General features: G+C 38.8%; 1 protein-coding gene across 1 annotated transcript; it reads right to left on the minus strand.

The window, feature by feature from the left end:
* Positions 1-6,408: 6,408 nt before the first annotated feature.
* Positions 6,409-13,565, minus strand: pa2g4a (proliferation-associated 2G4, a). The gene is made up of 13 exons (XM_008296089.1): positions 13,379-13,565; positions 11,772-11,900; positions 11,372-11,477; positions 10,436-10,505; positions 10,257-10,349; positions 9,966-10,029; positions 9,735-9,813; positions 9,018-9,096; positions 8,758-8,891; positions 8,557-8,651; positions 8,332-8,459; positions 8,169-8,222; positions 6,409-8,004 (listed from the first exon to the last, which is right to left on the minus strand). Exons 1-13 carry the CDS (start codon positions 13,458-13,460, stop codon positions 7,942-7,944), a joined length of 1,176 nt encoding a protein of 391 aa, XP_008294311.1. The 5' UTR covers positions 13,461-13,565; the 3' UTR covers positions 6,409-7,941.
* Between the last annotated feature and the right edge of the window lie 1,592 nt (positions 13,566-15,157).

The following is a 15,157-nucleotide window of genomic DNA, read 5'->3' on the forward strand; positions in this document are numbered from 1 at the left end:
TTCTACGGCTCTTCAACGTGCAGCACCAACATGACGTCGGACGCCCCCTGGCGGCACCAGAGGACGATCAAAATACTGTCTGGTTCCTAAACTTTTTCTGTTTTCCAAATTAATTTGACTCATCTCTCAGTTGGGAAACCACTGTATTATGCAACTATTAAAAACAATCCATAAAATTCTGGTGACATACAGAAAAGAGCAGAGGTGAGTTCACTCCTGTGCAATATCACTTAAATGTCACATGACTCCAAATTGCGTTACCTTACACTAACTGCATCACTTCCAAGTTGGAAATTAGGGTATTTGCTTTTATTTTGATGACAGACTCCCATCAGCTTCTCTTTAAAATACCCCAAAGGTCTTCTACTGGATTCAAGTGTGGCAACATGCTGGTTCAAGTCATAGTTTTTCCCTGTTTTCCTTCTTTTGTGTGAGTTTGGAAGTGTGCTTTGGATCGCTACCATGTTGGAATATTCCTCTTCTGCCAAGTTTCTGCTATCTGGGAGGCATCTTGTCTGTAAGTATTTTTGGTATATCCCCAGGCAGTCATGGTGCCATCTATAAATGTCATCTCCCCAACACATTTTGTACTAATGCAGCTCCATGTCATCACATTCCCACATCGGTGCTTCACTGTCAGGACTATGCACCCACTGTGGTAGTCCCGGTCAGGTTTATGGTAAACATGCTGGGCCTCATCTAAGCAGGTGATTGGTCAAGTTCTTTAGCAAAGATGAAACTGGCTGAAAGCAAACAAGGGTGCTTTTCTTTAACGCTGTCCGTAGAGGTTGATGTTATCCGTCCTTCACACTGCCTGAGCAGTAGAAACTCTGATTTTCATTGTAATTATGGTGACACATCTGAAGCACTTGCCCATCCGATTATCAGAGCTACATTATGAAAGTAGTGCACCGTCCGTGGCACCGCTTTAGGAGGATGACAACTGTTCACCGGTCTTCCTGTATCCTTTCCCAATTTTTAGGAAGTCTCAAACTTTTTTTTTTTTTTTTAAGTTATTTTTTTGCCCTTTGTGCCTTTATTTGATAGTGCAGTGAGAGAGAAACAGGAAAGTAGGGCAAGAAGAAAGGGGTAAGGACGTGTGGAAAAGGGCCATGAGCAGAATTTGAACTCATGACCTCCACATCGGGACTGTAGCCCTGTACATGGGACGCCAGCTCAACCAGATGAGCTATAGTGGCGCCCCAGGAAGGCTCAGATTTTTATGTTCTTCTGGCAGTTATTTTCTATGAGGAGCCATGATGCAGATATGCAGATAGGCACAACATTGTTTTTTTTCCTGTTGGGGTCCCCAAATTTTGCACCTGTCTAATTTTGTTTTGATGCATGTTGCACATTTTCTATTTGTCCAATAAACCTAGTTTTTACTACTGAAATATTACTGTGTCCATCAGTTTTTTGATAGATCAAAATGAAGTTGCTGATCCAAACACCCAATGATTTATAAATGGAAATAATGGAAATTGTCAGGGGTGCCCAAACTTCTTCATACCACTGTCCATGAGTCATGATGTTGCAGAATTAGCATGAGAAAATTACACACCACAAACAATCAGACAAGTTAAAAAGAACCAGAGTAGGAACAATTGGTAAATAACAAAGTGATGCAAACTTCAGATGGCAAAGCTAAATGTCATGGAAAAAAAATTGGATGCTTGGTGGTTCGACTCAAGCAGCGACCAGTTTCTACAAACATTTAATCAGAAAGTTGCTTTTTGCAGCATGAATTGCTTTAAGATGATCCATTGAGCTTAGAGATGTTTTGTTTAGTCATAAAAAGACTGCTGTCAAAAATAATTACAGATTCTGTGACTTTTAAGAAATTGTGGGAATCAGTCTTGACCTTTTCTCCACAGGTAAACACTTTGTCTTTAGTTTGTGAATTGGTTTAAATGCCATTCTGTGATTATATTTTCTGATAAGGTGCTGAAGTCTTAAAAGCAAAAGCTGGCCCAGCAGCTTTGTTTGGGAAAAAGTCCTTCAGAAAAAAAATGAGAAAATATTTTCTTAATTAAAAGTTCATTACAATGATGCATCATTGCAGCTAGTCTTTCTACAAATGATAATGCAGTTTTATTAGCATGAGGACAGCAGTGTGCAGGCAGCTTGAAGCAGACTGGAACTGAAACCAGTATAGCTCCTACATTAGGAGGGTTTTCATACTCTGGATGGTAAAATTTACTCATCACATTACTTTCAACAAAGTTTACTGGATAATTCAATTAGAATCCTAAATTCCAAATCTATTCCTGTTAATCTAAGTAAATAATCGGTGTCATGCAATTGTATAAACTGCATACAACGGTTCTGCTTTATACATTTAAAATTATATAAAAATTGAATGAAATCAGATACAAAAATAGCTAACACTTCCTTCCATGTTATGAAATTCGTATAAGTAAATGTAATTTCACTCATAATCCTGTATCAGTCAAAACAAACTAAGGAGATAAAGAATAGGGTATTTTAACAATGTTTATTGTTCAATACACCACATGACAGTTGCAAATAAACAAGATGTATCATGGTCCAAGAACAAAGTAGCTGCAGTTCTGAAGTTGACACGTCAGTCCAGCGTCTTTGCCATCCTCCGGTCCGACATCCACAGTGGGGCCCATCTAGCCGGTCATTTGGAATCAGGGTTTGGCCTGGCTGAGGGAAGCTCAGAGCGAGCCGCTTCAGCAACATGCATCAGTCATCAGGAGAGGTTCAGACGGGAAATGCAGCGGGCAGGGATGAGGGATTACTTTGACCTCTGCCTCATCTTTCTCCTTTTACGCTTCAGCCTGTTAAAAATAAAAATGACCACTGTCAGGAAAATACATTTGCCGCTTGAGGCCCATTTAAAGCCACATGTGTGCATTTTTAATGACCAAAGAAAAGTGAATATGTACATTGAGATTTCAAATGAAAAGGGTGGTGGTTCAGTATCTACAGCATCTACAGTGCTGAAACTTGCCTACAGTACAGATTAGCCAGCTGTTAAATTGTCTTTTTTGCTCATAGTTCAGGATTTAGCTTCGCCTCATGTTGCCAACCTACAACAAGCTGCTGCTGTGAAAATCAAGACTGCATATGATCAAGAAAGAGACTTTATAGTATTTTGTCCCCTTCAAAGTATATCATTTTTTAGCTTTCAAACTATAGTCAGACATATCCAGAGCACCCACATTTCAAACTCAAGTAAACAAGTGGCTGCCAATGATGACTTAATATTATTTTGTAGTTATTCAACTTGCAGAGTTTTACGCATATCATAGGCAACCTGCATATGTTTAGATCACTGATACACCTGCATGTGTTTAACACACTTACTTGCAAGCTCACGCTCGACTACAACTTGTCCTGCAATGCTTAAAACACTAAATTTATGGTTTGAATTTAGCATTCACCTTCATCAATTTTCGGCATCAAAATGGTAGGAATACTACTGCAGCCACAGCATGTTCACATTCAATAACCCTGTCAATACTGCTTATAATCAGCAACAGCCTGTCCTTGATATTTTCATTACCGTTTACCAGATACACTGACCAAAGTTACAGCACTATAGTGTGCTGTAAAAGTCAGGCATTTTGTGATCCCATTAACATGCATGTCGACAGGTTTTACACAAAACCTTCACTGATCATGTGCAAAAACCAACAGTTTGCGGAAAAAAGTCAAGTATTATTAATGCTTACCTGCGCATACGCTTCTTCCTCCACTAGAAAACAAAAGACACATGTATTAGTGTACAGTGTCGCCAGTCCAAATATAGCATATTTGCACATCTGATAGACTATAACTCTAATTTAGGAGTTCTTGTATACATGACATAAGGAGTTTGACAATGTAGGCTCCCTATGTGGACAGTAAAATGAGCAAGAATCAAAACACTGAAACGGGTTAATGTAATAAAAATAAAAATATGTCAGTGCTTTGGAAATACAACCACAGAAAAGGATCTGAACCCAAAAAAAGCCCACTGCAGTTTCTTACAACTGTTGGTCTAACTAATTCGACAATTTAAATCAGAAATATATATTTGGAGAAAAAAAAGGTGCGTGACCAGTGCAAAGCCAGATCTTAATACAATTTCGGACAACTTCCTCATCAATATCCCATATGAAAAAGGTTCCAAACTAATTTCTTAAGCTTCACTTACATTGCTTTATTTTCTATGCAGATGCACGCCAACAAAAATCAATCATTCATGATTTACAGTTCAAGGTATCCAAGCGTTTCGGTACAAGGTCCTGTGTTTTTTCATACTACAACACATATCCAAGAACACTAAATCCTTTCAATGTCACGTGTTTTCCAGTGTTGTGCAGCCCTCAAAATACTGACTGTGACCACCAGCATGCTTGTTATGATACAGATAAACTGCTACTATAGCCGCTGTCTGCTACACCGGTTCTTAAAATCATTGGACAGTGATGCTATAAACAGGCCCTTCTTCCATTAACACATGGCTACCTGTGTTCTGCGGTTCGCCGTTGCTAACATCATAGCATGCAGCAAAGCGGGGCCTTCCACTAGCATGAGCATTTATATCACTTTGAACAGATATCTAAATTATATAAGTTTGGGTTTAAATTCTTAGCCTTTTCCAATGACTGAGCAGTAAATACAATGCAGAGAAGTCATGAAATCACAAAAACAAGCTCCAATAAAGAGGCAGGTGTTATACAGCTACTAGCTAGCAGCATTGACTGAACCGGGAAGAAGATTTTTAAAAACTCTAAAATATTGACACTTTGTCGGTATCTTACCTTGGCCCTCATCGTATGGAGAGGTTTCTGTTGAAATAAAACATAGAAAGGATCAGTGACTGCAGATGATTAATAAAATTCAATGATTAGTATGGATTGTGTTTAGCGGAGAGACAGTTTTCCATACCTCAAAGCGAGAAGAGCAACGAAAGAGGATGTGACGAAAAAACAGCGCGCATTTTATAGATAGATTTACGTCATGTTCAAGCGCCATTATAGTGTCTCAGCTCAATGGGAAATGTAGTCCAATAGTCAAGTCTCCCGAGAGGGAAGTTTTTGATACTAAATATTGTTTTATTTCATTTTCACCCTTGTGTAAAATTAAAAAGTCACAGTTTAAATTCATTGTACAATGCAGGATTCACAGTGGAAACGTTTGTTCACTTAAAATTCTCAATACCTGTATTTTCAAAAACAGACACAATCCTCCTCAGCATGGAGGATACCAGTTTTGTAAATATTTCTAGTGAGATGTTCTGCCATTCCTCTGATGTAGTTTTACTTCAGGTTTTCTTTCCAGACAGAGTTGTGTTGCTCTGCCTTTCTCTTTAAAATACCCCAAAAGTTTTCTACTGGGTTCAAATGAGGTGACATCTTTGGCCAGGTCATAGTTTTCAGCTATTTTATTTTTTGTGTAATTTTGGCAATGTGCTTTGGATTGTTATCATGCTATAAAAAATACAATTTAAAAAAGGAGGGAAAAAAGGCCTCTTCTGTCCAGTTTCTGTAGACGAGGAGTGATTTGGGAGACAGCATTTTGGTATCCACAGTCATTCATGGTGCCATTTATAAACATAATCTCTCCAACACCTTTGTCATGAATTCAACCAGATATTATTACACTCCTGCCTCTGTGCTCCACTACTAGGACTATGCATTTACTGTGGTGGTCATTGCCAGGTTCATGCCAGACATGCTGGACCACATCTAACCAAAACAAATGTACAGTCGTCCTAAAATGTATTCATAACCTTACATTAAAGAAAAGGCAAATTTCACAATAGTCGCTCAAATAGCTAGAAACGGAAGTAATAATAAAGATTTGCCAAATTAGAATTTAATGAAATAAGACATTGCTTTTGAATTGTGGTTGAAAAGGGTAATTAAAAAAAAAAAACTGTCCTGGACAAATAAAGGCACTTTGCTGATGAGCATTAAGCCAAAAACAAAATACCTGTCAACAGGTACAGAAGTCTGATTGAGAATTACAGAAAACACTTGATTGCCATGATTGGCTCAAAGGGTTGTTCAACAAAAGATTAGTTTACAAGTCCCATCATGCTTGTTTTTTTTGTTTTTGTTTTGTTTTTTTGTTATATTTCTGTTGAAGCACAATTCAAAAGCAAAGACATGATTTTCAATAAATTTTTATGTTCTACTCTTTTCAATTTCAACTTATTTCAGTGACAGCTGTTTTTTTCCCCTTCTCTAATGGGAGGGTATGAATACATTTGAGGACAACTGTACCTCATCATAGGATTCTGCTGTAATTAATTTCATCCTGTTCAACACCATTATTACCACCTTATTTTATGAACTTAAAAGTTCAGTTTGAATACAAGCACGCGATCTTTGTACCCCAGTGGAGACATGAAATAAAAGTTTACCAAAAAACAACATAGTGAAACACAAATGTATGAAAATGTTTTTTATTTCATTAGATGTAAAGTTCCATTGCCCACTGATTGAGCTACAAAGCACGGTTTTGCTTTTCCCAGCATATTCATTGTTGACAAACATGACCTAACATTACCACAACCCTCAAAATCTAATCTGAAATTATTTTACTGGTCCAAATCCTTTGGAGACAACCCAGAAAGTTTTTATTTTTTTTTCTAAAAACCGGCCCATCAGCTTTTGCTTTCATGCTTCACAAGATTAATGATGTAGTAAAGCAAGTTACAGGTGTCACAAATAGAAAACGCTTTTCTTTTTTAAACTGGAACATTCGGTATAGATTTCTATCTTTTTCACAAAATTCAAGGGGAATGGCAGTAAATGTAGCAGTTTGTTCCCTAGAGTCAAGCTCAATACAACAGGCTTTTTTGTTTGTTTTTTTTGCATGTGTGCTGAAAAATAGTCAGCCTTCTGCTCAGGTTATTGCTTTAAAAATCTAGTCTGGTTAAAATATTGTAGTTTTACCAAAAAACGTGGTCAGGCCATGATCATAGAAGAGTAACTTACTACATAAAATCTGGAGAAACCATTTTGGGAATTACTGTCAATTTTGGGTTACGTTTTAGGAAAATGTCAGATTATATTTTTTTCAGCTCACAACATTCAACTACAGATAAAATTATAATGTAACCCTTTACTGCATGGTGTGGGTGAGAAAAATCATTTGAAATGAACTGCTTTTAAATGGCAAGTTCACAGTTCTTTAATAAAGCACTGGATGGTTAAAATCATTGACCTCTCTTGGGAGTTACGCACTTAGGCGATGAAAAAGTGCACCTAAGACTTCCACGAAGACTTCTGAATATTCATTCGACCATAAATTTCTGTTTATACATACTGTAAACAAGCTTAGATGACTTGAACTGACTTTGTTGCCAAAGGGAATCAACATGTAACGGTTCACATCCTACTCCTACGACAGGAGAATACATGGCCTAAGATACATAATGCCTGAAAGAAAGAAATGTGATCCATGTTTTTGTTGGTACTAATCAGCAACCTTCAACTCAAAATTGATGTCAAGAAACTCAGGTCAATTGACTCCCATTAATGCCCACTGTAAGCTTCAGCTTCACTTACAAAAAAAAAAGAAAAAAAAAAGAAGTTTTCATCTGCAAACAATACAAGCATGAAGAGGACGAGTATGTTTACTTTTTCTTTTTTAAAGAACACGCACCAGTCATTACCATTTGGCAGCAAGTCTTTTCAAAGATGTAAACTATTAGCAAATATTCTTTATTTCCTACTCAAGTTAGGCAGCAAAAAGCAGCATTCCTTCAATGGTACTTTCTATTAATGCAGTAAAGGGTTTTAGCATCTGTGTAGGACCGTCAAATATTCAACTGATAATAAAAGTTCTTATGAATTCATCAGTTTAATTTGTGAAATCAACTCCAGTAAGTATAGAGCAGGCAGAGAGTTCAGGGAAATTTGTCATGTCTTTTCTCTTGTGTCTCTTTGGGGTCTTGCAAGTGTGGAAAGGCAGTATTTATTCTGCGGCTTCTGTGTCCTCAGTTGGCTGTCCAGTTGCATTTTCTGCTGTCTTTGATGCCTAAAGGATGTGGAAAGGGAGGAACAAATCAGCAAAGGGTGACATTGAACCATATATTCTCTACAGCTGGAATGTGACTTTAAAGAAAGGAAAGTAAAAGCTCAGTGTCAGGGCCAAGTGAGCTTTGGATCACTTCAACGTTCACTAATGTAATGAAACATTACCTTCTTTTTCTTTTTCTTCTGTGTCTTACGGCTTGCAGAGCTTTGTAGTAAAGTCTAGGGAAGCAAGAAGATGTGTCAATATGAAGGGAATAATGTGTTCAATGCAAGAGTGTTTTATGTGTGACAGGAGCTCCATTGAGAAAGAAGTAATTCACAATCTCACCCTTAGCTCTGGATCCTGAACTTCATGCTCTGACTTGTAGAGCTCTGGATCAAAGGGTCCGTTGGTGATTCTGTGGGGCCCGTTGGCCATCAGCAGCACTGTGAACTTAAACTGAGCTACAAACTCACCTGAGGGAAAAGAAAAGACAAAGAGGAGGTGGTGGTAAATAAAAAGTAAAAGCTGTCAAAAAGAGCAAATGTGTTTAGCAGAGAGGTAAACACTCACCCTCTTTCTCATGTAGCACGCTGAAGGGCTGTAGCAGCTCATGTTTGGCACACTCTACCACACCAAGACGGGCTTTGGCCTCATCCTCAAAAGCCCTGATGGAAAAATTCAGTGTTGGCAGTAAGTAAGTGCTCAAGCCAGGGTGCATTAATATTCAACTTGCTGTCAAGCTCTTTAAAATTTCAGTAGTTGATGACCTACCTTAGAGTGAAGGGCATGGCATCAAAGCGTCGTTCCACCTCGCTAAAGAACGTACGAGAAGTCTTCATCTTCAGGCCATACTGCTTACTGGGGTCCCTCTTATAAATTGTCGTCCTCAGACCTGCGTCTCTGGCCTGAAAGTAGATTACAGAGGACAAATCCCCATGCAGATACGCATCAGTGTTGATTTATGAAAGCAAAGTCACAGTCTCTGGACAGTCACAGGTGAAGAACTCATAAAGACAAGACAGGACACTGACCTTTCCTTCTCCAGTGCTTATCAAGACGTCCACAGCGTAGACTTCATGTACCTCAAACTCTGCCTTCTCATGGTCCTTCCTGTCGAAGACAGTCAACAGCAGCAGGTCAAAACATATTCAACAGATCTTAAATCACACCATCTCATGTACCTGTCTTTGTTAGTCAGAACAATCTACAGATCAGAGTAAATACTCTTCATTGAGAACTATTCTAATTCAGTATGAAACAGCTGCAGAGACAGAGCAACAGACCTCTCTGTTAAGTTTCCTTCTCTTCAGGACAAAGTTTATCAGTAAAAACGTCAATGTTAACTTAATAATTGCAAATAACCTAAACACAGTCCAATGAATAAGGGATTTATGAGGCCAATACTGACATTTGACATAAAAAAAACTCTGCTCATGATCAGATAATAACGTTCTCTCCACAATCGATAAATTACATAACTGCAGCCAAGAAATATACTGAGGGTGGATTTTTACTGTTCAAGCTAAACTGAACAGTTCAACATACCACATGCTTGCCTGAACGCAGTTTATGTTGTCGTCGTTTAGTTTTCAGATGCCAAGTTTGATAGCTTTTAACATCACAAGCAAATTTATCGCCACTTTATTGGAAGGCAGAAGAATTCCAGCAATATGTAAAAAGGGAACTAATTCAGTGGTGGGACATCCTGAAGAGATACTCCCATGAGTAAAAAAAACCCCAAAATGTACCTTTGCTGGTCTGTCGGGTTCTGAATTATGGTCTTCTCTCCATCGATGACATGTTGCTTTAGCTGATGAGACAGCATACCTTTAAGACACAGAGCCAGACAGAATACATCATGTCAAACAGGAAAAGTGAACCATTTTTATGACAACATCAACATCAGCACAGCTATCTTCCTGAACAAATCTGAAGAGAAGCAGCACACTAAAATGTACAAACTTTTGATACACACTGACCCTCGATAGGTGAGCATTTGAACGACTGTGCGATCTTGTTCCAGGCTTCTGTCACTTGAGTGTTCTGAGGGGCAGAGAACAGCATCAGAGAACAACTATTAGAGAATTACAGAAAAAAACGATTAAAATTAATAATTTTCCACATTTAGATATGTAGTGTGTGCTAACTGTCAGGATTAGTACAAGGACCATCTAACTCTTTTCATGGCCAGAGCCAGCAGCCATTATGGAGAACGTAACTCATGAACATGGCTGACCTGAAAACACTGTGAGGACGTAGTTAAAATGTACCTGGTTACCAGGTTTCACAAGGCGTAGAGCTGCTTCTGCACACAGATGAGCTGCTTTGACTACATCAGCTTTCCGACCTGTGATGGGATTCTCCTGCAGAAATAAAATACAGTGAGAAGAGGACTTAAAGACCTGAAGGAGGGGACACAAACCAGTGATTTTTAGGAAAAAGCCCTCACCTTACTGGCTCCCACAACAAAGCTGTGAGCAACATTGGCAATGAAGCCATCAACATGAACCCCTAGATCTCTGCACAAAATAAGAAGACAAGAGAGAAGAGTATGAAATAACAATAAAACAAAGTAAATTGATTATGTCTCAAATTCATTTCAAGTTTAACTGCTGCCCAGCTGTCAACATTACGGATATTGATGCAGGAATCAATCAAATTAACTTTGGGAGGGCAAAATGTCAGTTTCACTTTGGGAAATGGCACTAAACAATAAGAGAAGGTCAGACAAAAATAAAACTGCTTAATCTGCTATGGCCATTAAATGGAAGATATATCCCAAGGTGATTTTTTTTTTTTTGGCAGTACATCAGCTGGAATACAGTGAAGGACTTATTGTGAATTCAAGGCATTGGCATTACAGACTAATAAATTGAACAGACATGCCCAGCCAGAAGGTTAGGGGTGTGTGTAAAGTGAGAGACAATTCAAACCTAGCATGTGATACCAAGTCACCATGAGCTCTAATGAACATTGGTAAAAACACAGAAAATCTACACATAGCACAAAGGACATTACAGAGGACAAAGACACTAGTGGCAATACAACAACTAAGATGACTATGTTTCCTTTTTGACAACATTGCATTAGAAAAATGTGATATATAGGATTTAGCTGTTGGATGGACACTTGAGCTAAAATCCAACATATCACTTCAAAAGCTGTACAAAAACCCTGTTCTGAAAAAAACCTTACTTGTCGTTTGCCACACAGGACAAGACAGAAAGACAAGACCGTACTGATGAAGCAGACAATCAACAGCAAAGAGAAAGCCCCCACAAACAAGCTGAAATGTCACATAGAAAGAAGGGAGGACCACACACTGGGAGACTCAAGACACAGAGGGAAAGGAGGGGGTAACATCACTGCAGAGCGTGGTGCCTACATTTTGACCAGATCCCCATCTTTAAGTGTGTAGTCAGGGTCACTCTTCAGGGGAGAGAAGTGGCAAACACAGTTATTGACTGAGACGCTGGTAGGAAAGGCAATGCCTAGAAGAGGGAGAAGAGAACCACCAAGTCTTCATTTGGAAATCATCCACAAATTTAGCAAGAAAACTATTTTAAAAAATGGTGGAAGTGACACTTGGATCACCTAATAAACTTGTACTGTCATACTCTGCCACCATGTGAGTTGTTTTGAAAACCCCTGCTGCTATTCACGCTAAACGAGGCTGTGTGAAATGACACACAAACAGTTTGTATGACTGCATCTACGCTTCTTGATGGGTCCAACTCAGCTCATCCAAAAACAACAGGTACACACTTGTACCATCTTTGCCTCACCTTTCTTCATTTCTTTTTCCTTCTTGAAGACCTTGCCAGTCTCAGCCATGATATAGGCGTCACCTTTCTCACAGAGGCTGAGCACAGATACCCCGGGCTTGGCTGTTTCCACCACCAGACGAAGGGCCTCTGGATAGGACAAATGGTATGTGGTTAAGAGGAGGGTGAGGGAGCGTAAACCAACAGAAAACTCAAGCAGGTAGAAAAGGTCGCTAAATATTTACACCATGTTGTGATTAGGACAGATATTGTAGGAGATTATTTCTCAAAACAATGCATCATATTTGGATTGCAAGCAACACCTCTGCAGCCCCACAAAAAAATTACTTAATTTCACATTTCTAATCAATCCCCTTCTTCTAAACTGAACCACCTTCCCTAAACCTGGTCTTCCAGAGGTTTTGTCCTTGTTAAAGGACCAACTACTGCCAAGTGCTGGCTCAAATGGAATATTTGGATTTGATGTTTTTTTTTCTATACTTTGTATGTTCTTTACCTTACTTTGTGAAGTGCATTGAGATGACGTTCATTAAGAATTGTGCTGTATAATTAAACCAGATTCAATTCAATTTCAGAGACCGTTTCTATTAAAACATACTAGAATACTGGTTGTTCTGGGGTTGGGGATTAACAGTACATAGTGATACAATATATAACTGTCTGACATCCTGCCATCCTAACTGAAATTAGGCAGCCAGTGTACCCCTTTAATATCTCTAGATTTATTAGTTTCAGATCACCTCAGGCAGTGAGCCAAATTTAAGATGCAGGGCTGATTTATTACAAAACTAAACTGTATATAATTAGCACATTAATGTGACAAAGTACTTTTATTTATTCCTTAATCTACTTGCTAAGCCAAGAACACAAATTAATGTTTGGCTGTATTATCAATAAAGGGTTTCTAAATGGATTTTACATGTATGAAATGACTACAAATGTCTCATAATTACAGACATGGAGGTCTAAACCTATAAATCATAATTTCAATTTCAGTCTGACATCAGAAGCTAAATATTATCAATATAATGCAATTTTAACAAGTAATGTAGTAATTTCAACAAGTAATGAAGTAATGTCAAGCTATTCAACAGCAGCAGATACATGACATGAATATCGTCAGAGTTACGTACAAACTGTGAACTCGTTCTGTCAGTAACGTTAACATAAATATTAGCATGTCAATTATCTGTCAACTACACTAATAACAATTGAAAATTAAAGAGAAACTAGCAGAAAAAGTTCCGTCTGCCTTCATGTCCGTGGCTACCTCTTTATCTCTCGACTCGTTGACGTTTGCTTCACATTTAGCTGACTACATGGCAGTAGGCTGAGCTAGCTGGCTAGTTAGCATCCCACGTTAGTTAGACAGCTACCTCCAGCTAACCTAATGTCAAGTAGCTGTAAAACAGAGGCTAACATTAGCTCAGTTAGTCAGTTAAACCTGAAGCAGTTGCTCCTGCTAGCTGCCCGGTTACTGCATATGTGAGCCTCAAACGGAAACCACATGGCTGCTGCTGCTGCTGTTGGGAGACTAACGGTTAGCTCGACAGGCCGAAAGCAGCAGCTCGACCCATCCAGTCACCAGCTGCTGCTCGTTCACTTACGGTTCGCTATGTCGCCACCCATCTTGTACTTGGTGACCACCAGGTCCTCGGCTATGGTCTGCTCCTGCTCGTCGTCGGACATGATGGCAGTGAAGTTTGAGTCGCTCGTCAGCCCTAGACAGCGACTGTTATCCCCGCAGCTCGGCTCGGCTGTGACCGCTGTTGCTACTGCTATCAGGGGCCTGCTGCTGCCTTTAGGCTCCTCCCACTTCACCGTGACGCAACGTGTGTCACAGCGACCCCAGCGCGCCAAAACACAGCGACCCTCTGACATGATGACTGCATGTGGTAGACCTACATGGACTGAAGAGAACCACAGTGCCAGCGTTACAGGTGCAAGAAATCCAACAAGAAGTAAGGACACAGTTTTTACTGGATTACTGGTCTTTTTTAGTCAAGCCATGCAAATGTGCCACTGAAAGCAGATTGTGGCTAGATAGATAGATAGATAGATAGATAGATAGATAGATACATACATACATAGATAGATAGATAGATAGATGGATAGATAGATAGATAGAAAATTATTTATGCTCTTGGGGAAATTCAAGGTATCCAGGAGCTCACATATGTTACACACAAGACAGAAAAAGGAAATTGTGCTAGTCAAAGAAATGCCAATAAGGTGCCTAAAATGCCGGTATTTACAGAAATGTGCAAAAAAATTGTCAGTATTTACAATAAGGTGCAATTTAGGGGTATAATAATAACATCAATAAAATAGAATATTAGCAAATTGGTGGTATTTACAATAAAATACAGTTTTAAAGAGAAGAAAGAGGAATGAAGGATGTGAGGAAGAATGGAGGTGAAAGGATGTAGGGAGGACAGGGATGGAAGGAAAAATGGAGAAGGAAGAGGGAAAGATGGAAGGCAAGATGAAAGGAGGAGGAAGTAAGGATGTCAAAAAGGATAGAGGAGGAAGGAAAACATGGAGAAGAAAGGAGGGATGTTGGAAGAGGAGGAAGGTAGGAGGAATGGAAGGAAGGAAGCAAAGGTGTAAGGAAGGATGGAGGAGTGTAGGACGAGGAAAGAAGGAAGGGAGTTCTTTCTTTCTTTCAGCTGTATGGCTTGGCTATAGTACAGTTAAATTGTAAGTGGGAAAAAATCCTTTGTTTTGATATGTAGTCATTAAACAGGTTTCATGTGGATATAATATGACACTGGTCCTCCTTTGTATTGTATTGTACTATAAACATACTGTCAGTGATCGCTTTGTTTGGAACAGATGTGATCTAAAACAATCTATACAACTTTTTAGCCACAAAGTCTACAGTAAAGACAATCTTTTTGCCAAAAGAATACTTTATGATGCAAGGGCAAATTTTTAGCTTGCAGTGTATATAGCCTTTCCAACACAACGTTTGTGATTTTTTTTCTTTCTTTTAAAGTACTGGCCAGAATAAAAGTGGAGGTGGTCATTTTGTAGGAGACAAGACAATTATGTGTTCAGATATTGCTTTTGAATGAGATGTTTGTAGTTCTTATTTTTTATATTATTAAGCTAGAAAGTGTTTTCAAACTGCTGTATTTATAATCTTCTAGAGTTAATCAGCACTAAAAGTTCAGTTTAGCCTGTGGGAGACTGTGGAGGCTCCCGTAACATGATTTGCTGCAATGAAGGAAATATATTTATGACAAGCAGAGAGAATGAAGACAATTGTCTGGCACAGACATTGAGTTACAAAAAAAAGTCTCTTAGAAACCTAAAAAAAAATTCTGCAGGTTGCACATGTTATCTTCATGTACCCGCAAGTTAAAATAAAAAGGTGCTCCCAA

This window comes from Stegastes partitus, unplaced genomic scaffold (assembly GCF_000690725.1).
Source record: "Stegastes partitus isolate 25-593 unplaced genomic scaffold, Stegastes_partitus-1.0.2 Scaffold1100, whole genome shotgun sequence".
In the NCBI taxonomy this organism is placed as follows: domain Eukaryota; kingdom Metazoa; phylum Chordata; class Actinopteri; family Pomacentridae; genus Stegastes; species Stegastes partitus.